The sequence below is a fragment of the Quercus lobata genome, chromosome 8 (genome assembly GCF_001633185.2).
Source record: "Quercus lobata isolate SW786 chromosome 8, ValleyOak3.0 Primary Assembly, whole genome shotgun sequence".
Lineage (NCBI taxonomy): Eukaryota > Viridiplantae > Streptophyta > Magnoliopsida > Fagales > Fagaceae > Quercus > Quercus lobata.
The window spans coordinates 63,679,947-63,702,848 of record NC_044911.1 but is presented as its reverse complement, the minus strand read 5'-3'; the positions used below and the strand labels follow the sequence as shown (position 1 = coordinate 63,702,848).

At 34.6% G+C, this 22,902-nt stretch overlaps 1 protein-coding gene across 2 annotated transcripts; it reads left to right on the top strand.

Moving 5' to 3' along the window:
• Window positions 1–9,410: 9,410 nt before the first annotated feature.
• LOC115955985 lies at window positions 9,411–21,884 on the top strand. Of its 2 annotated transcripts, XM_031074423.1 has the most exons (3): window positions 9,421–10,820; window positions 20,645–20,751; window positions 21,131–21,884. In XM_031074423.1, the coding sequence occupies exons 1-3, from the start codon at window positions 9,566–9,568 to the stop codon at window positions 21,719–21,721; spliced, it is 1,953 nt and encodes a 650-aa protein (XP_030930283.1). In that variant the 5' UTR covers window positions 9,421–9,565; the 3' UTR covers window positions 21,722–21,884. The 2 variants fall into 2 exon arrangements, with proteins under 2 accessions (XP_030930284.1, XP_030930283.1); XM_031074424.1 differs by lacking the exons at window positions 20,645–20,751; window positions 21,131–21,884 and adding an exon at window positions 11,310–12,043 and having other exon boundaries at window positions 9,411–10,927.
• Window positions 21,885–22,902: the final 1,018 nt, after the last annotated feature.

Below are 22,902 nucleotides of genomic sequence, written 5' to 3'. Positions count from 1 at the left end.
GCATACTTCTAAACTACCTTTTCCATGATGCCATACAAATCTCACTCTCAATACATGTATATGCCATATACCTACAACTGGTACGCAAGTCGAATTTACAGACAACCATCATATAGGGGATTGAGGGCTTCATGAATTGGATGGTGGAGGAATCATCTTTCTTCTTTGGCAACCTGCGTAGGGTTGAATTTAAAGTTAAAAGTTGTAGAAAGCCCTCTTAAACAATGCAAAGAGAAATCTTGATCAAGTCAAGCGAGAATTAACATGGTTTATTAGAAATGAAAAACGCATTAAGTAAATTTAGTTCAAAAGTAGGATTTTAAATATTGGGTCATTTATCTTCTGAGTCAATGATGGATTGTTCAAGTGGTTCCTCACTTTTCACTAGCCTAACTTGTGTAAATGGATAAAGTCGATTTGAGTATCTGGGCTGTGGGACATGGAAATATCTTTCGAGTTTATTAAAAACCTCATTTTCCACAAATTGTGTTTTGGTGCTCTACTAGCTGAGAAAGAAACTCCACATGTACAAGTAACGAGAGTTCAGAAGATGTAGTCAATTGTTGTACTGCACACCTACCATCGAAGCCTGTCGAGCTCGCCACTCTTGAACTAGTGCACAGAATCAACACATGAGATGAGTGAGAGAAGTCATCACATGAATCTCCCTACCAAACAAAACAAAGATAGTATGAAGCTAATGTTTTGTCCTGCATACTAAAGCACTTCTTTGATGGCCGTTAAAAAGTTCCTTAATTTCCATCCCATCACAATGTTTTACAAGCTTATATATTTTTCCCCTTAATACCAGGTTAGCTATCCACGAAAATGTTCCACAAGGGTAGACCCAGGTCTTGAAGCCTGTAACAAAATAGGAATACCTAATTGGTGATCATAAATATTTCTTAAGAATCTGATGTGCTAAAATCCTAACCCAAATGATAAGATCAAATGGTAATAAGTTTGATTCAATTTTCTAAGCAATCAATGATATATGTAGAGTGTAGACATGACCTCGCATGTATAAATATTAGTTAGAACTTTTTTTTTTTTTTTGGAGGAACTTAGATCCTAACTTTTATCTTGGACCTCCATAATAACATGCCTACTATAAGTAGGGAAAAGGGGGTTTAGCGTACTAACTTAAACAAGGTTCGCTGCAACAATCGAAAAGATCAGTTTGCCATTGACTATGATCTTCTGGCTTTAACCCAATGTCCCCGTGGCTGAAATTTACATTGGATATGTACCTGTGGCAGAATTTCATGAAGCTTGTTAATTTGGCTAAGGGTGCGTTTGTATAAGCTATTGGGAGACTGTATTTTGAGTTTAAAATGAGTGTTTGTAAAAAAGTTATGAGGAGCTATAGTTGCAAAACAAAATTTTGAGTTTTAAAAACACTCTTTTAATCTCCCAAAATGTCTAACCAAATAGATCCTAAGACTTAAAAGAGACTACCATATCAAGTCTCACTACTACTCACTCATATTTTTCGCTTACCCTAATATCACATAAGTTGGTTCATTGGCAAGAAGTTTCGAGATCTTCTTACAAGTAGCACATGTACAACATTTTCCATTACATTAATAAGGTGTTCACTAGGTGTGCATTTGCGTATAGCGTTTGCGTTTGTGTTTTGGCTAGTCTCATGGCACTGTTTATGAACCAGTCAAGTTGCACAAAACGAGTGAATAATATTTTGGCTGTTTAAAAAATATTTTCCTACAATATTTTTAACTATAAGTTTTCAGTTTTCAGCAAATAAATAGTATCCAAACAGATCTTAGGTGTTTATGGGACTTTATTTGTTCATAATTGTTGCAATTCAATGTTTAATTTGTCTTTCTCCTTTAATCCTCTTCAACTGCGTGCAATCCTTCGTTTAAATTATGTGTTCATTGTTACAAGTTACAACACTAATTGATTAGCTACTGATTAATTCACGTAGAATAGATCAAATGCTTCATAAAAGACTTGGCCCACATTTCAATACCAAATTTTCCTGGACCCAGCATAGAGCCTCTTTTTTTTTTTTTTTTTAATATAAATTTACTAAAAACTATATAATTTGATAAACACTATACAAATATAATACTAGAAATAAGCAATTTTTAAACCTATCAAATCTTTTGATAAAATACATCTAACAGAGCTTCGGTCCCAACTCCCAAATACTAATGAAAATCTAAGCTTTGGTTCATTTGTTTACATCTTAGAAAATGTTATTTACACAAAAAAATTTAAAAATATTTTTCATACTAATTGAACCGGTAAACTTTTATTAATTTTTATCTAAATTCATCACTAATATCACTTTTTTATTTATTATTAATAATCTAGCACAACAATAAACAAATAATTTGACAAATTTTTTGTATGGAATTACTTTCTCTATCTTAAATCTTAATGCGTAAGGTTTCAAAAACCGTCCTCTCCAAGGTCTTCCAGGAATCTAGGCTCGCCTTTTCCAAAAGAAAAGGTGAAAAATTCCGAGAAATCTATGCCCGCTACTTGCCAAACAAAAGTAAGAACCAAAAGAAATAATAAAAAGAAAAAGAGTGAAATCACATTCACGCCGATACTAATTTGACAACTGTTCCTCATTTCACATCATCTTGACTATAATATTCATGGAATTAAGTAGGAGTATAGTGCCTTTCTTCTTCCTTCTCTCTTATTTATTTATTTATTTTTATTTAAAAATTTTTTATTTAAAATTTAAGTGGGGTCCTGTTTTCTATAATACGGCTCACTTGATAATAGTAACAATTATAACTAAAAAGTTAACTGATGCCTCGATCACATTGGTTTATAAATTATTTAAAAAAAATTATTATAGAAAAAAATAAATAATATTTTTAATAAATTTTTACATTTCTCATTAAAATAGTATTTTTTTTTAAATAGTTCATTAATAAGAGCATTTGCATTAGTTTATGTAAATTTTTTTGTCTATTTCAACATAAGAACTTACTTATTCTATTTTATATACTCACTTTTTAAAATACTCCGCATAGAATTATCCATATTACACTACATTTAATTAAAATATAAAATTTTCTTGATTTTTTTAATTGTTTATTTTTTTTCATATACAACAACCACCATTCATCATTCACTCTCTTCTTTTAATCTCGAGATACATTAAGAAAAAAAAAAACTAAATGCAAAATAAATAGTTTCATTATAAATTTAAACGGTTAATGTAGCAAATTTGTAAATGTGGGGATCATTCGGTTGATAGGCCCATAGGATTCAGAATTGGTTGAGGATTGTTGGGCCAGTGGCCCATCCGAGGTCGTGCACCCGTCCGAGGACGCCATGCTCCTCGGCAGTATGCGTTCGAGGACGATCGCGCCCGAAGACGATCAGGACGTAGTCTCACCACGATCAGATCTCAGAAGTAGGTCATCTCAAGGGATAGAGTAGCCGACTAAAGATGAAAGAGATAAGGCAAACAAATATCTGAAACTATAGCTGCCTCCGCATTAATGACCTTTCAACCAACTCTCTGGCCGCATTAATGTGGAGGTGATACCTGAGCAGTAGGGAAGCAGCCTTACAGCTGCCCGTAAGAAGTTCCAGGAGGCACCAGATGGGACAGAAAGAAATCCCCCGGACACAATTTACACGTGTTCGGTGAAGATGGATCGCGAAGGGGAGTATATAAACTAAAAGAGGAACATGAAGAAGGGGATCGAAAAAAAAGAAGAACACACATAAAACTGAAGAGAAAGAAGTAAGAAGGGGGAGAGAGAGAGTAACACTAGGGACTTAAGAAAAGACGTTGATTATACCAACCAAAAAAGAAGGAAAACATTGTATGGGCTTGAGAGAAAATCTTAGAGGTAGATACCACAGTTAACCTAGCTCTTTACACCCACGCTCTACAAATCATATTGTCTGGGCCTTTTACGTACGAACCCAATACTGTTTAGGTTCGTCACCAAATCGTGTCCTTACAGTAAATATATACAATTATATACAAATTGATGTGTGGATCATTTTTAGGCAAAACTGTGTAAATTTTACACATTTTTCTATTAAACACTAGCATACATGCTTTAAATGTCCTAAGGCATCGGCCCATCAAAAGGACAAAATAAAGTATTTTTGTGGAAAATTTACTTGTTTCTACTTTCTTCTTTCTATCAAAAAGACAAAATAAAGTAGACTATGAGGGCGTTTGGATTCAACTTAATCCTACGTCTACGTTTTGCAACACGTTTTCAGTTTTTTTTTTTCTTTTTTTTTTTTTCTGCACATGAACAGTGATTTTACTGTTCAGGAGACAATTTTTACTGTTCACGAAATGTTCCGTCACTGTTCATCACTGTAGCAGCACTGTTTATACATTAAAAAAATATTAAAAATGGGTCCCACGACACTATTTACACATTTAAAAATTATTTTGCTACAGTGTGTTCAATTTTCGGTTTTCAGTTTTCAGTAACAATAAGTTCAATCCAAACGGACCCTATGAAATCTGTATTTTTTTTAGAAAGTTTACTTCATTTTTAACCCTTTTTAAATTCAAAAAATTTATATTTTATTTTTACAAAATATAAAATGTGTTATTCCATTTTTCTACCGTTACATTTGGTTCAGTTCACATGAACTTTTTAACCTATCATTAAAACTTATATTTTTATTTTATTTTTATGTAAAACTCATTTATATATAATTTTTTTTAATGTCATGCAGAAAAAATGTCAAATTATTATTCTTAATTTTTTGAGAAAATTTAAAATCGAATCCTGACCAAATTTTATGGATGAAAAATATGTTTTAACGTAAGGACTTAATAATTTTCAGTGTGATTAATTCATTACCTACATGCGAAACAAGCGGACACTTTCCTTTTTAATAAATTTTTTTTTTTTTTTTTTTGGATAAGTTGTTAATTACTTTTTCTTTTTTGGCTTTGCTTTGGAAGAACAAAGAATGTTAAAATTTAGCATCATATGGAATAATTCAGAGAAAGTGGAGCACTGTTTTTTGATGTGTTAATAGTTGTGTACTGTTAAGTAATGATTAATTTTACTCAAAAAAAAAAAGTAATGATTAATGAATTTAACTACATTACTTATGTTTCTCTCAACTTCTATTTATAATATTTTAAAAAAATATTTTATTATAATTTTTTATATGAATCTTTTATTATAATTGATGTTCCTATCAAATTACCTTTATTGTTATGCTTTGTAAATATTTTGTAATAAAATTTTTGATCGGCCTAGCTAAAGCAACATTTAATAATAATAATAAAAAAAAAACTAAATTTATTGAAAATTTCCTCACATCAGCCTCAATATTTTGTCCCAAAAAGTTAACAATGAACAATGTTCTCAATATATCTATTGAGCACCGGTCACTCAAGAGTCAATACACCTAATAAAAATCTTATTTTATTCAAACCTTGGGAAGGATGGGTTAAAAAATATATTTGAGAAGAAAGAAAATAGTAATAAAATAGAATAACGAGTACTAAGGTAGATGTAATTTTTTGTATATAGTAGATTAGCTAAACTAACAAAAATTAGTTTTTTATATTAAATTTGGCTAAAAATTCACTAAGGTTGATGTGAATGCTCTTATGCTATTACTCACATGATTAGGATTGTAATGACTAGAGTTGGGACTCAACCCAAAATAAATGGACTTAGGTTCAAAAAGTCAAAAACAATGAATTTGTAGAGAATGAGTTGCAAAAATCGAGCTTAAACGAGTTGGATGACCAATTGATTGGGTTGCAATGACAAGAACAAAAAGGCAAAGTGGTTCTACTGAAGAAAATCGTCCTCGGCTCAGTCCAAGGAGATCCATTCTTATATATTTCACACAAGTTTGATTACAGGTTTTGGTTCTTGATTGTTACAGTGTTTCTTACTTGATTTCTTGATCCCCTTTCCATGGTGGGTTTTCCTTATTATATAGTCCCCCTTAAACGATCTTGGTCTTCTATTTGTTGGTTATCCAAGTCTCTACTTGAGTGTCTGTTCCATCGGATGCCCCTTCAGGCTCCTTTGTGCTTTAGGACGACTAATATAGTCCTGTTTAGGGGTCTTTTCCACATTAATGCAGCAAAAAAGTTAGCTGTAGAGCTTTAAATGTGATGGTAACAGCTTTCTTAGATATTTTAGCACTTCCTTTTGTACTTTGTTTTTGCAATGCTTACTCGTGCCTGCAGAACTTCCGGGAACATCCCTCTGGACGGCAAACCACCTATTTGGACCTCGGCCTTATGTATCCGAGGTTACATTTGTCCTCGGCCTACCCCTCTTGTGCCATTATGACCAAAACTGACCTCGTCATCCACTAACACAAATTCCCTTGATAGTGTTTACTCCTTCTTGGGCGATCTCTAGTCCTCGGCTTGGGCCTTAGGCTCAATACATGCATAAACAATGGGTTCCGAGGCCCAATGCCCCTACAAGGACCAATGTTGCAATCATGATTTTAGTTAAGAAGGGAGCAAGATTGAAAGTAAAATTAATCCAACATTATTAATTCAACAGTGAATTTTTTTTGAGAAGAATTCATTAGTGATTTTGACAAATGTTCCTCATTTCATGCCTTGTTGACTATATTTTTTTATGGAAATAAGTAGGAGTATAGAACCCTCCTCTTCTTTTTGGATTTTGGACGTTTATCAAAACTTTTCTAATATGTTACCAACTTTTTTAATATAGTCATTCAACAAGTATAAGTGCCTGTAAGGTATAGGGGGTAAGGATTAGAGTTCGAATCCCCAGGAAGAAGTTTCATATACACATACACGATTATGATAGAGTAGAATTTCTATCTTGTATAAAAAATATATCTTATTAATCATAAAATGGGTTTTTTTAATAGGGAAAATCATTGAATAGTTTATTCATTTATCGGTAAAGTTCCACTTCAAAGACATTTACATATAATTCTCTTATAATTAAATAAATCATTTAAAATAATTGTGTCAGATTGAATATTAATTTGTGTGTGCATAGATTAGTCAAGTTATTATTGAATCTTAATATATTTTTCATTCCTAAAAGGTGAATTTTTTTATTTATACTTTTGTCCCCCACAAAACTTGATTACGTTTCATCAATTGTATGAGTAATAAAAAATCTAACGTTACAAATTATTACACAACTTCATTGTCATAATTGTGATGTTATAGAGTTTTTTTTAGAAGATGATGTAGCAAAGTGTGAGTGGTGAAAAAAAAAATAGTGAGTTCATGAATTAATTATGTTTACTTTAGTTTAAATCACCCCTTTTATGTTTTAACTACATATATATATATATATATATATATATATATATTTTTTTTTTAAAGTTATATTTAATTGATTCGATCATCTGCCCCTCTCTTTCCTCATGCCCGGCCCAGAAGACTTGCCCCAATGGGTCAACTACTCCCTTGCTAGGAAGAGTAGTACCAGTGACAAACTTATTTCTTAGAATTTTCTTCCCATGACTTAGAAGGCTGATCTTTTTTTTTCTAATTACCATGTTCCATTCACACTGAGGGGCTGGAATTTTGAAATGTTTAGGTTAAAAAAAATTGGGTTTAGCTTTTTCAGTACTTTTTTAATTGGATATATCCTTTTGATTTAAATATACAATGACAAGTGGTAGTGAGTTTTAATCCATACTTTTTATTTAGTTAATGAGTGATGTGGTAGTTTTTCATTAAAACAAAAGGAGTTTTCCTTTTAAAAAGTACTAAAAGCAAGCTAAACCCAAAAAAATTCACCCTTTTACTCACCAAATCTGTTACTTGGTTGATGTGCTAATACTAGTATTATGTACTTATGGTATGCTATTGCCTCACATGATTAGGACTATTGCCTCACATGATTAGTTAAAAAAAACAAGATTAAAAGATAAGACTGAAAGTAAAATTAATCTAAAACTATTAATTTAATATTAATAACAAAATAAAAAGCTGATGTTATTTTCACACACAAATTAATAGAAACTTCAACTTTAATTTATTTGTTCATATCTAGTTTAATTTTACTCAATTGTTTTCCATGTAAATAGTTAATGATAATCAAATTGAGAAATTAATTTAAATGCATAAAGTTAAAATTGTAGTTTATATTTTTACAAAATAATATAAAAGTGTAATGAAGAATATAACAAAATAACTACAAAAGTTGTATATGTGTCTCACAATCTTGAATATTTTTTAAAAATTATGTACAATTCAAGTATTCAACTTTTCTTCCTCTATTCCTTTAAGTAGTTAAAATTTGAGATTATAGCAAAATTTGGAAGTTTGAAACTATGCAAATGTAAAAAGATGGAAGAGAAAGAAAAAAAAAAAATAAGTGGATACTTTAAGGTTTCTTCTAGCAAGTAGGCTAGAGACTTAGGCCATGTTTGGTTTAATAATTTTCATCACTCAATTTCCGTTACTCATCACTCATTACTCATCACTCATCACTCAAAATATTCTACCCGTTTGACACCATCATTCACTTCCCATCACTCAATATTTTTCACACTATTTGTGGGTCCCATACTTGTCACCCAGTGCAGTTTTTTTTTTTTTTTTTTGTTTTTTTAGTACCCAAACTCACTGAACCTAGTGAAAAAAAAAAATGAAGACCATACCATTGAAAAAAGAAGAAGAAGAAGAAGAAGAAGAAGAAGAAGAAGAAGAAACCCAGAATAAACCGAACCAGTGAAAAAAAAAGAGAAAAAACCGAATAGCCAATTCAAGAAAAGAAAGAAAAAAAAAAGTCAAAAAGTGGTCAAAAGGTGCGGTTAAGTACTATTTGTGGGTCTCCTATGTGTGTTTAATTACAATATTGACATTGAGTTATGAGTTATGAAAACTGAAAACAGTCAAAATGTGTTTTCAGTTTCCATAACTCATAACTCAAAAATCAGAGAATTGAGTGATGAAAACAGAGTTATAGAAACAGAGTTATGGACTTCCCAAACAACCTTTTTGCTATGAGTTCCAACATTTTTGAATTATGAGTTATAGAAACAGAGTTATGAGTTATGAAAATTAATGAACCAAACACTCCCTTAATTTTTTTTTTCCACAAAATTTGTCACAGCCAATTAAAATGATAAATAGTAAATTATAAGCAAGAAAATGATGCTAATAATGGGCTAAATGAAAATAAATAATAACTTGAAATTTTTTATTGTAAAAGATATTGTTGATGAAACGGGCATTTCAGGCTTGACAGTCTTTTTGAGTCTTTTTTTATGTTTTTTTTTGGGGGAGAGAGTCTTGACTTGAGTGACATGAGTCTTTACTTGCTTAGAAAGACAGAAGCGTGTATGTGACTATGTGTGAACATGCGGACCACAAGTTAGCTTCTTTGTGTAGGACATAATTGTCGCTTTTTTTTCGCTTTTTGCTTCTTAAGAACCAATAAACTAAAGATTTGTGGACAGCTCAGTTCAAGACTTGACATCTGATCTGGTAGCCTTTGCAAATTACTCTGCACCTTTATAAAACACATCTTCAAAGTTCATATCAAAACACTCAGAACCGCTTAATTCTCAACCAAAAAAAAAAAAAAAAAAAACACTCGGAATCGCCGTGGTGATGGCTTCAGAAAAGAGTGATAGTGCAGAGCCAGCAGCAGCAAAATCGAACCAGCTGTACGTATTTTTTGGTCATGAATCTTCCTCAGTCCTGTATTCAATGTATGAGATTCCTGTACCAAATCCTCTCCCTCCTCCCCCAACGAAAGCAGCACAAATTGCCGAAATGCAGAACCCAAGTCCACTTCCCAACACTACCCCAAACCCAATCCTCAAACTCAAAAGGGGCGAATACCCTCGAGGCATGTGTTGTGTTCAACTGGGTTCCAAATTTTACTTCTTTGGTGGCGAGTACGATGATTTGGATCACCCATATGTTGCTAAAGATGTTAAGACAAAGTACAAGAATGTAAAGCGAGATAGATATCCTAGAGATGTCTATGTTTTTGACCCCACTAACACCAACACCACCATTGGTGATAACAAGAAGAAGTTGATGATGATAAGTGGTACACCAATGCAGACCGGAAAGGCTAAGCCTTTGGGGTTTGTGGTGGATGAGAAGATTTACGTGGTTGGAAGCACTTTCACATCCAAATTCTTGAAAAATGTAGACGAAAAGAATTCAGATATAAAAAAGCATGTTTTGTTTGAGGTGTATGATCCTGAAGTTGATAAGTGGTCTACTTTGCCAACCCCTTCTCATCCTTTGATTAAGGACTCGGAGCCAGAGGAGACTGAATGCGTGGGGCATGCTGTTGTGGGAAGGAAGGTTCTCCTTCATAATCAATTCGGTTATGGTGTTCTTCAACACCGCCTATATTGTTATGATCTCGATAGAGGTGAATGGATGAATTACCAAAACCTGCCTTCCTACTCTGGTAGTTTCTTAGGGAGGAATGAGTTTGTAGGGGATACCCTTTATGGAGTTTACAACAGGAAAGTATCTGCAATAGCCCCATTAGCTCATGCTGATGAGGAGGGGGAGGAGAATATGGGTGCAGATGTAGAGAACCCTCTTTATTTTCCATCTGAGGACTTGTGCTCCGTTGTGGATGCTATTTACCATAAATTTCCTCCACAGCCGGACTCCTCAATTACCTCATCAAGCTTGCTTCACTTGGGGAATGGAGTCTTTTGTTTTGTGCTGTCTGGCAGGCCTCTGCATTTCAAGCATCGGCATGGTTATTATGCTATTGAAGGTAACAAAAAAGGTGTTATTAGCATCGTAATCTTTCAGGCCCTTGGGGATAACCACTTACGAGGTGAAGGTGAAGATGAATATGACTATAGTAGCGATGAAGATGAAGATGAAGGTAACGCTGGATTCTTCAGGGCGAAATTCTTGTATTCCGCTCATTATCACATCAATACCCACTCCCGAAATCTTGGGGATATCCATGGTTGCTTCTCTCTTGGCCAGGTATGTATTTCTATTTCTTTCATGCTCCCGTTGTTCTTTTCTTCATTATTTTTCTTTCTCTGCATACCATACCATTACTTCCCCTTGTGTCTTGGGATTTAACATTACTGTGTGCACATTATTAACTAATTCCGTGGACAGCTTATTACATTAAGCCTCTGCAAATTATGGTTTCTTTTTTATCATTCCATTAGTCCTAGTCCATGATCTTCATACCATACCAATACTTCGCGTTGTGTCTTGGAATTCAACAATATTTTGGCGGTTCCTTAACACCCCTGCTCCTCCCCACTTATCATTCGTGGTCTTGCAATTTTGAGTTTGTCCAAATGCATAATTTTTGAAATATTTACTTGTAATTGACTTTTTTACTTCTGTATAGTCGTTTAACTTTGGAGATGGGAGTGACCCTAATTGTGCTGAGCATGGCAAATGGCCTATGTCAAACTCGCCATCCGATCCACATCTTGTTCCCCAATCTGTCCCCGATGTGCAGCCTTGGATGAAGGAGGCGATGGCTTGGTTCTTGCAATATGTGGAGGATGATATTAACGATAACTTCATTATGACCACAAGGCCTAGTTCGCTAGGTGAGAGGAGGCACATAAATCACCAGCTTCCTTGGCAGCTACCGCATCACATGCTTACTCAAGAGCGCTCAGCTGTGCAGACTAAGATAGCTTGGCATGTTGCAAGGAAAGCTTTGATTGAGGAAAGACGTCGGCTGCAAGATCTTCAAAGAGAGCACGAGATATTGAGGAAGGAGAAACCATGCTTACCAATCAAAGGGATCTTTACCAGTCATGGATTTCGCGGTTTTTTGATGATCGAAGATTTCAGGCTATTGCTGATCCGTTTGAGCCTCAACCAGTTACATCTTCTGTTCTGTCATCTTCTCAGCCTACTGAGCCTCTAGTCAGCAATCAATCTGGAGATTCCTCCCATAGGATGGAGACCCTGTCCTTGTCCTAGATGCCACCCTACCAAACCAGACCTGATGATGCCAATGACATAGACTTGGGATTTCTTTCTATTTTGTCTAATTGATGGTATTTGATGTATGGGAATTTCCATGATTGTATCTTAAAGTCTTATAATATATATATGACATCTATTCTGTGTTTGTGTCACATTATGATTATTGTTCTTATTGATGCATGTTCTCTTGTTTTGTATTCTAATCATCTAATGCTTGACCTATTGTTATCAGTAAACTTTGTTATTTGCTTTAATGGACTGAAACTTTTAAGTTTTGCTTGCGTGAGAAGGTGCTGCTTCAGCTGGCCCAAGAGGCTAGTATTAAACCTCCAAGCCTACAATTGAAGCAGGTGCTGAAGAAATGTTCTATGACGATACAAAACTTTGGTCTTAAGTTATATCGGATGTTTATTTGAGTAACCTTGCCATAATCTAGTTATGAGTGTGAGGAATGTGATGGATATGAATGCTCTATGTTAGTGATTTAATTCCTTTTTTGTTCGTCTTATCAGGTAACCATTAGCGTTCGGTTTTTCCATTGCTTTAGTTTTTTGCCTTAAATAGAATCCACTTGTTTTATCTTTGGAGTCACTGGCATACTGCAGGATCACCCTTCATCTATTCACTAAACTGAATTTGAGATTTTACTTCTTTCAGCTTTGACACAACACTAGTCTTTTAAGACCTAATAGGAAGTGATATACAGCCACTCAGATCTTGCTCCTTTCTTTAAACTTCTAAACTCTCTCTCTCTCACACTTTCTCTATTGCTCTACAATGGCTATCACAGTCCCAAACCTAATCAAATAAAGAAAATTCCCATTCATATTGACCCTCTCAGTCCTACTCCTCTGCTTCGCATTCCTCATCTTCACCGACACCAAATCAAATCCTTACCTTCTCTTCTCTACTTCCACCACCTCCACCTTCACCTCCACCGCCACGTCAGCTCTTCAATCCTCGCTTCCGTCGTCTCCGCCTTTGCCTGGGCAAAACGACGGCGTCGCTGCTGCTGCTGTTGCTGTGATCAATTATCTGATACAATTATCTCTGTCATGATATAAGCTCTAAATGATCATGTTATATTTTTGCCATGTAATATTCATTTAGCCTGGATGGGTTGATGCATACTTCTAAACTACCTTTTCCGTAATGCCATACAAATCTCACTCTCAATACATGTATATGTCATATACCTACAACTGGTACGCAAGTCGAATTTACAGACAGCCATCATATAGGGGATTCAGGGCTTCATGAATTGGTATGGTGGAGGAATCATCTTCTTCTTTGGCAACCTACGTAGGGTTGAATTTAAAGTTAAAGTTGTAGAAAGCCCACTTAAACAATGCAAAGAGAAATCTTGAGCAAAATCTTTTTTTGCTCAAGACAAGCACGAATTAACTTGGTTTATTAGAAATGGAAAATGCATCAAGTAAATTAAGTTCTGAGTACATGATAGATTGTTTAAGTAGTTCCTTACTTATCTCTAGACTAACTTGTGTAAATGGATAAAGTCGATTTGATTATCTGGGTTGTGGGAAATGGAAATATCTTTCGAGTTTATTAAAAACCTCATTTTCCACAAATTGTGTTCTGGTGCTCTATTAGCTGAGAAAGAAACTCCCCATGTACAAGTAACAAGAGAGTTCAGAAGATGTAGTCAATTGTTGTACTGCACACCTACCATCGAAGCCTGTCGAGCTCGCCACTCTTGAACTAGTTCGCAGCATCAACACATGAGATGAGTGAGAGAAGTCATCACATGAATCTCCCTACCAAACAAAACAAAGATGGCGAAAATGCACTTTTGGTTTCTACATTTTGGGCCTATTTACAATTTGGTCCCTAAATTGATTTAGGTCCTAGGTCAGTCCCTGATTTTCAAAAATCGTTTTTAAAATAGTTCCTACCGTCAACCCAGTGACAAAAAATGCTGAGGTGGCAAACGGAATACACTGTTTGCTGATGTGGCTAATAAAATAAAAAATATATATATATTTAAATGCCACGTCAGCATTTTTTGAATTAAAAAAGCCATGTCAGTTTAATTAAAAAAATAAAAATAATTTATATTTTTCAATTTCAATTTAATTCAAACTAAATTAAAAAAAAAACTATTAAATCTAATTTTATTATTATTATTGCTTTCATTATTTTCTAGGTTAGGAGGTAAGATCACAAGAACTTGTTCTTCATGTTCTTCCCAAACTCAAGAACAATCAAACCCAGAACAATGCAAAATTTCATATAAAATCCCTATCCTCCTTTGAAACCTCCAGAACATGAAAAAATCATCAAACCCAAACCCACATGAGAAAACCAACCTAGAAAAATCATCAAACCTAGAAACCTCCAACCCAGAACATGAACTTCATTCTTCATATTTTTCTCCAAATTAAGACAAATCCAATTAACTAACCACTTAAAATCAATCTCAGGACAAAAAATCCATACCCACAAACTGAAACCACCACTAACAACCAAAACAACAACCACAATCACCACAAAAAAAAAAAAAAAAAAACAAACCAAATAATGAAAGCAAAACAAATCCATTTTCTGCCACAACCACCAAACCCAACACTCGCGGCAGCCCATGGCGAGCAAAACCACGACCACCCACGAGCACCAACAGCCCCACGCCAACCCACGGCGATCTGAATCCCACTTGTGCCAATCTGAACCCACCCACGGCGAGCCACGATCACCGAAATGCCACCACTCAACCAGAAATCATTGATTTGGAGAGAGGGAGACTGAGATGATGGCGAGCAAAACCACGGCCACCCACGAGCACCAACGGCCCCACGCCAGCCCACGGCGATCTGAATCCCACTTGTGTCGATCTGAACCCACCCATGGTGAGCCACGACCACCGAAACGCCACAACTCAACCAGATCACCGATTCGGAGAGAGGGAGACCGAGATGAGGAAAAAAGAATAGAGAAATAGAGAGGGAGAAGAAGGCTGAATCGGTGATTTTTGATTTAGGGAGACCTAGTGTAGGGTGAAGAGAGAGAGAGGGAGTTTGAGATTAGTGGTAGAGAGTGTGAAGATTTTTTTTAAGCTGATGAGGTTAACCAAAAACAAAAAGAATTAAAACAATTATGAATTTTTATTTTTTAAGAAATGATTTTAGTTTAAATTAGATTTAAGGTTTTTTTAAAAATTTTAATTTACATTTTTTTTTTAATTTTCTTAGGGCGGGCTTTTTTTTTTATTAATTTAAATGCTGACATGGCATTAAAAAAATGTTAAATATATATTTTTTATTTTATTAGCCACGTCAGCAAACAGTGTATTCCGTTTGTCACCTTAGTATTTTTTGTCACTGGGTTGATGGTAGGGATTATTTTAAAAACGATTTTTGAAAATCGGGGACTGACCTAGGACCTAAATCAATTTAGGGACCAAATTGTAAATAGGTCCAAAATGTAGGGACCAAAAGTGTATTTTCGCCAACAAAGATTGGATGAAGCTAATGTTTTGTCCTGCATACTAAAGCACTTCTTTGATGGCCAAGGAAGTACCTCTATGTTAAAAAGTTCCTTAATTTCCATCTCATGCAACAGGTGTAGCAGCATCAACCACAGAAGAGGGAGTATGACCTTAGATAATTGATTAATCTTTCACGAGCTGTACTTCAAAATTGATTTACAATTTATGTGTACAACTAGCACGTTAGTTATGATGATCCCATCACAATGTTTAACAAGCTTATATATTTTTCCCTTTAATACGAGGTTAGCTATCCACGAAAATGTTCCACAAGGGTAGACCCAAGTCTTGAAGCCTGTAACAAAATAAGAATACTTAATTGGTGATCACAAATATTTCTTAAGAATTTGATGTGCTAAAATCCTAACCCAAATGATAAAATCAAACGGTAATAAGTTTGATTCAATTTTCTAAGCAGTCAATGATTTATGCAGACATGACCTCGTATGTATATATATTAGTTAGAATTTTTTTTTTTTTTTTGAGGAACTTAGATCCTAACTTTTATCTTGGACCTCCATAATAACATGCCTATTATAAGTAGGGAAAAGGGGGTTTAGTGTACTAACTTAAACAAGGGTCGCTGCAACAATCGAAAAGATCAGTTTGCCATTGACTATGATCTTCTGGCTTTAATCCAATGTCCCCATGGTTGGAATTTACATTGGATATGTACTTGTGGCAGAATTTCATGAAGCTTGTTAATTTGGCTAAGGGCGTGTTTGTATAAGTTGTTGGGAAACTGTATTTTAAGTTTAAAATGAGTGTTTGTAAAAAAGCTATAAGGAGCTATAGTTGCAAAACAAAATTTTGAGTTTTAAAAACACTCTTTTAATCTCTCAAAATGTCTAACCAAACAGATCATAAGACTTAAAAGAGACTACCATATCAAGTCTTACTACTACTCACTCATATTTTTCGCTTACCCTAATATCACATAAGTTGGTTCATTGGCAAGAAGTTTCGAGATCTTCTTATAAGTAGCACATTTACAACATTTTCCATTACATCAATAACGTGTTCACTAGGTGTGTGTTTGCGTACTACTGCTAGCGTTTGCGTTTGTGTTTTGACTGGTCCCATGGCACTATTCACAGACCAGCCAAGTTGCACAAAACACATGAATAGTGTTTTGGTTGTTTAAAAAATATTTTCTTACAGTGTTTTTAGTAATAAGTTTTCAGTTTTCAGCAAATAAGCAGTATCCAAACAGACCCTGGGTATTTATGGGACTTTATTTGTTCATGATTGCTGCAATTCAATGTTTAATTTGTCTTTCTCCATAAGGAGTGCTTCATGAAATTCCAAGTCAGGATACCTACGAGACAATGACTTCTCCGATATATAGGGGAAAATGAGTTTATGCTCTTATTTTTTAAAAAAAATCTAGCATAATGTTCCTGATTTGAAACTATTAAGTACTGTGTCCTTGTTTTTGAAACTCGATTTGAACAAAGTCGAGTTTTACTTAAATATTTTTTTTATTTTAAAATTAAGTGGCAAAATATTCATATAACTCTAAATTGTTAATGTTGAGTTCCACTTGTAATTCTCGATTTTTTTTAAAATCAAGTTTCAAAACAAAAATACAATACTTAATAGTTTAAAAAAAAAGACATTGTGCTAGATTTTTTACAAAATAAGGGCAAAAGCCCATTTTTCCCCTCCAATACATCCGTATCTTTCTTTGTCCTATTAGTTTTGAGTATAACATTTTGGGCCTCCATATCATTTTCTTCGAGGATGTATTTATTTCTGTGTTCATTGTTACAAGTTACAAGACTAATTGATTAGCTACTGATTAATTCACGTATAATGGATCAAATGCTTGATAAAAGACTTGGCCCACATTTCAATTCCAAATTTTCCTGGACCCTGCAAAGAGCCTCTTTTTTTTTTTTTTTTTTTTAATATAAATTTACTAAAAACTGTATATTTTGATAAACACTACAAATATGATACTAGAAATAAGCAATTTTTAAACCTATCAAATCTTTTGATGAAATACATCTAACAGAGCTTCGGTCCCAACTCCCAAATACTAATGAAAATCTAAGCTTTGGTTCATTTGTTTACATCTTAGAAAATGTTATTTACACAAAAAAAAAAAAAATTAAAAATATTTTTCATACTAGTTAAACCGGCAAACTTTTATTAATTTTTATCTAAATTCATCACTGATATCACTTTCTTATCTATTATTAATAATCTAGCACAACAATAAACAAATAATTTGACAAATTTTTTGTATGGTATTACTTTCTCTATCTTAAATCTTAATGCGTAAGGTTTCAAAAACCGTCCTCTCCAAGGTCTTCCAGGAATCTAGGCTCGCCTTTTCCAAAAGAAAGGTGAAAAGTTCCGAGAAATCTATGCCCGCTACTTGCAAAACAAAAATAAGAACCAAAAGGAATAATAAAAAGAAAAAGAGTCAAAACACATTCACACCGATATTAATTTAACAAATGTTCCTCATTTCATACCATCTGCCACTCTCTTTCCTCATGTCCGGCCCAGAAGACTTGCCCCAATGGGTCAACTACTCCCTTGCTAGGAAGAGTAGTAGCAGCGACAAGCTTATTTCTTAGAATTTTCTTCCCATGACTTCGAAAGCTGATCTTTTTTTTTCCAATTACCATGTTCCATTCACACCGGGGGCCTGGGAGATTTTGAAATGTTTAGGTTAAAAAAAATTGGGTTTGGCTTCTTTTCAATATTTTTTTAACTAGACACGTTCTTTTGATTTAAATATACAATGACAAGTGGTAGTAAAGTTTTAATCTCCACATTTTATTTAGTTAGTGGATGATGTGATAGTTTTTCATTAAAACAAAAAGAGAAGTACTGGAGGCAAACCAAACCCCAAAAAATTCACCCTTCTACCCACCAAATCTGTTACTTGGTTGATGTGTTGCCTCACATGATTAGGACTAATGGGGGAATTAAAATTTTAGTTAAAAAAAAGCAAGATTAAAAGATAAGACTGAAAGTAAAATTAATCTAAAACTATTAATTTAATATTAATAACAAAATAAAAAGCTAATGTAATTTTCACACACAAATTAATAGACACTAAACTTTAATTTATTTGTTTATACCTAGTTTAATTTTACTCAATTATTTTCGATGTAAATAGTTAATGATAATGAAATTGAGAAATTAATTTATATGCATAAAGTTAAAATTGTAATTTATATTTTTACAAAATAATATAAAAGTGTAATGAAGAATATAACAAAATACCTACAAAGTTGTATTTGTATCTCACAATCTTGAATATTTTTTAAAAATTATGAACAATTCAAGTATTCAACTTTTCTTCCTCTATTCCTTTAAGTAGTTAAAATTTGAGATTATAGCAAAACTTGGAAGTTTGAAACTATGCAAATGTAAAAAGATGGAAGAGAAAAAAAAAAAAAATTAGTGGATACTTTTTTAAGGTTTCTTCTAGCAAGTAGTCTAGAGACTTAAATTTTTTTTTCCACAAAATTTGTCACAACCAATAGAAATGATAAGTTGTAAATGATAAACCAGAAAATGATGCTAATAATGGGCTAAATGAAAATAAATAATAACTTGAAAATTTAATAATTGAAAAATTTATTGTAAAAGATTTTGTTGATGAAACGGGCATTTCAGGCTTGACAGTCTTTTTGAGTCTTCTTTTTTTTGTTTTTTCTTGGGGGGGGGGGGAGAGTCTTGACTTGAGTGACATGAGTCTTTACTTGCTTAGAAAGGCAGAAGCGTGTATGTGTGAATGTGGTGACCACTAGTTAGCTTCCTTTTTGAGTCTTTTCTTTTGCTTTTTGCTTCTTGAGAACCAATTTATACTAAGAATTTGTGGAGAGCTCAGTTCAAGACTTGACATCTGATCTGGCTGCCTTTGCAAATTACTCTGCACCTTTATAAAACACATCTTCAAAGTTCATATCAAAACACTCAGAACCGCCGTGGTGATGGCTTCGGAAAAGAGTGATAGTGCAGCGCCATCATCAGCAGCAGCAGCAAAATCGAACCAGCTGTACGTATTTTTTGGCCATGAATCTTCCTCAGTCCTGTATTCAATGTATGAGATTCCTTTATCAAATCCTCTCCCTCCTCCCCCAACGAAATCAGCACAATTTGCCGAAATGCATAACCCAAGTCCACTTCCCAACACTACCCCAAACCCAATCCTCAAACTCAAAAGGGGTGAATACCCTCGAGGCATGTGCTGCGTTCAACTGGGTTCCAAATTTTACTTCTTTGGTGGCGAGTACGATGATTTGGATCACCCATATGTTGCTAAAGATGTTAAGACAAAGTACAAGAATGTAAAGCGAGATAGATATCCTAGAGATGTCTATGTTTTTGACCCCACCAACACCAACACCACCATTGGTGATAACAACAAGAAGTTGATGATGATAAGTGGTACACCAATGCAGACCGGAAAGGCTAAGCCTTTGGGGTTTGTGGTGGATGAGAAGATTTACGTGGTTGGAAGCACTTTCACATCCAAATTCTTAAAAAATGTAGACGAAAAGAATTCAGATATAAAAAAGCATGTTTTGTTCGAGGTGTATGATCCTGAAGTTGATAAGTGGTCCACTTTGCCAACTCCTTCTCATCCTTTGATTAAGGACTCGGAGCCAGAGGAGACTGAATGGGTGGGGCATGCTGTTGTGGGAAGGAAGGTTCTCCTTCATAATCAATTCGGCTATGGTGTTCTTCAACACCGCCTATATTGTTATGATCTCGATAGAGGTGAATGGATAAATTACCAAAACCTGCCTTCCTACTCTGGCAGTTTCTTAGGGAGGAGTGAGTTTGTAGGGGATACCCTTTATGGAGTTTACAACAGGAAAGTATCTGCAATTGCCCCATTAGCTGATGCTGAGAGGAGGAGGAGGAGAATATGGGTGCAGATGTAGAGAACCCTCTTTATTTTCCATCTGAGGACTTGAGCTCGGTTGTGGATGCTATTTACCATAAATTTCCTCCAAAGCTGGACTCCTCAATTACCTCATCAAGCTTGCTTCACTTGGGGAATGGAGTCTTTTGTTTTGTGATGTCTGGCAGGCCCCTGCATTACAAGCATCGGCATGGTTATTATGCAATTGAAGATAACAAAAAAGGTGTCATTAGCATCGTAATCTTTCAGGCCCTCGGGGATAAACACTTACGAGGTGAAGGTGAAGATGAAGATGAAGATGAATATGAATGAATATGAAGATGAATACGCGATGAAGATGAAGGTAACGCTGGATTCTTCAGGGCAAAATTCTTGTATTCCGCTCATTATCACATCAATACCCGCTCCCGAAATCTTGGGGATATCCATGGTTGCTTCTCTCTTGGCCTGGTATGTATTTCTATTTCTTTCATGCTCCCGTTGTTCTTTTCTTCATTATTTTTCTTTCTCTGCATACCATACCATTACTTGTGTCTTGGGATTTAACATTACTGTGTGCACATTATTAACTAATTCAGTGGACAGCTTATTATTGCATTAAGTCTCTGCAAATTATGGTTTCTTTTTTTATCATTCCATTAATCCTAGTCCATGATCTTCATACCATACCAATACTTCGCCTTGTGTGTTGGAATTCAACAATATTTTGGCGTTTCCTTAACACCCCTGCTCCTCCCCACTTATCATTCGTGGTCTTGCAATTTTGAGTTTGTCCAAATGCATAATTTTTGAAATATTTACTTGTAATTGACTTTTTACTTTTATATAGTCGTTTAACTTTGGAGATGGGAGTGACCCTAATTGTGCTGAGCATGGCAAAGGGCCTATGTCAAACTCGCCATCCGATCCACATCTTGATCCCCAATCTGTCCCCGATGTGCAGCCTTGGATGAAGGAGGCGATGGCTTGGTTCTTGCAATATGTGGAGGATGATATTAACGATAACTTCATTATGACCACAAGGCCTAGTTCGCTAGGTGAGAGAAGGCACATAAATCACCAGCTTCCTTGGCAGCTGCCGCATCACATGCTCACTCAAGAGTGCCCAGCTGTGCAGACTAAGATAGCTTGGTATGTTTCAAGGAAAGCTTTGATTGAGGAACGACGTCGGCTGCAAGATCTTCAAAGAGAGCACGAGATAGTGAGGAAGGAGAATACCATGCTCACCAATCAAAGGGATCTTTACCAGTCATGGATTTCGCGGTTTTTTGATGATCAGAGATTTCAGGCTATTGCTGATCCGTTTGAGCCTCGACCGGTGACATCTTCTGTTCCCTCATCTTCTCAGCCTACTGAGCCACTAGTCAGCAATCAATCTGGAGATACCTCCCATAGGATGGAGACCCTGTCCTTGTCGTAGATGCCACCCTACCAAACCAGACCTGATGATGCTAATGATCAATAGACTTGGGATTTCTTTCTGTTTTGTCTAATTGATGGTATTTGATGTATGGGAATTTCCATGATTGTATCTTAAACTCTTATAATATATTAATATGACAACTGTTCTGTGCGTTTGTGTCACATTATGATTATAGTTCTTATTGATGCATGTTCTCTTGTTTTGTATTCTAATCATCTAATGCTTGACCTATTGTTATCTGTAAACTTTGTTATTTGCTTTAATGGGCTGAAACTTTTAAGTTTTGCTTGCGTGAGAAGGTGCTGTTTCAGCTGGCCCAAGAGGCTTAGTATTAAACCTCCAAGCCTACAACTGAATCGGGTGCTGAAGAAATGTTCTATGACGATACAAAACTTTGGTCTTAAGTTGTATCGAATGTTTATTTGAATAACCTTGCCATAAATTAGTCATGAGTGTGGGGAATGTGATGGATATGAATGCTCTATGTTAGTGATTTAATTCCTTTTTTGTTTGTTTTATTAGGTAATCATTAGTGTTCGGTTTTTCCACTGCTTTAGTTTTTTGCCTTAAATAGAATCCACTAGTTTTATCTTTGGAGTCACTGGCATACTGCAGGATCACCCTTCATCTATTCACTAAACTGAATTTGAGATTTTACTTCTTTCAGCTTTGCCACAACACTTTAGTCTTTTAAGACCTATCCTTGGAACTTATAGATGTAGTCGATGAGATGGATCACATATTGGGATCAGGTGAATATATTGTAGTTTAGGACTCCATGGAAATAATTAACAAGCTTAGTCAGGTCTTGCTTTTCCTGCACCTCTATAAAACATATAAAACTAGGGCTAAGATTTATGTCCATTCGCTTCATTGGTCACTAGCACTCTATAAGGATCAGTTCTTTGTTGGCAGGCATCCAACGGTTGAAGAAACTAAATCATGAACAAAGGGGAAAAAAAAAAAAAAAAAAAAACCTATACCAGCATTTTAAAAATGCGGCTATAACTGAAAATTAAAATAAATAAATAAAAACCTATACCAACGTTTTAAAAACGTGGCTATAGGGGCAAATTACAGCTAAAAAACCTTATACTAGCGTTTTAAAAACGTGACTATAGATTAAAATTTAAGTTAAAAAAAAAAAACCCCCCTATTCTAGCATCTTAAAAATGCTT

Coding starts and splice junctions, on each gene's coding strand:
- LOC115955985 (XM_031074423.1), top strand. CDS start 9,566: ATGGCTTCAGAAAAGAGTGATAGTGCAGAGCCAGCAGCAGCAAAATCG. Junction 10,821..20,644: donor CGATGAAGATGAAGATGAAG/GTAACGCTGGAT, acceptor ATGAAGATGAAG/GTAACGCTGGATTCTTCAGG. Junction 20,752..21,130: donor GTTGCTTCTCTCTTGGCCTG/GTATGTATTTCT, acceptor ACTTTTATATAG/TCGTTTAACTTTGGAGATGG.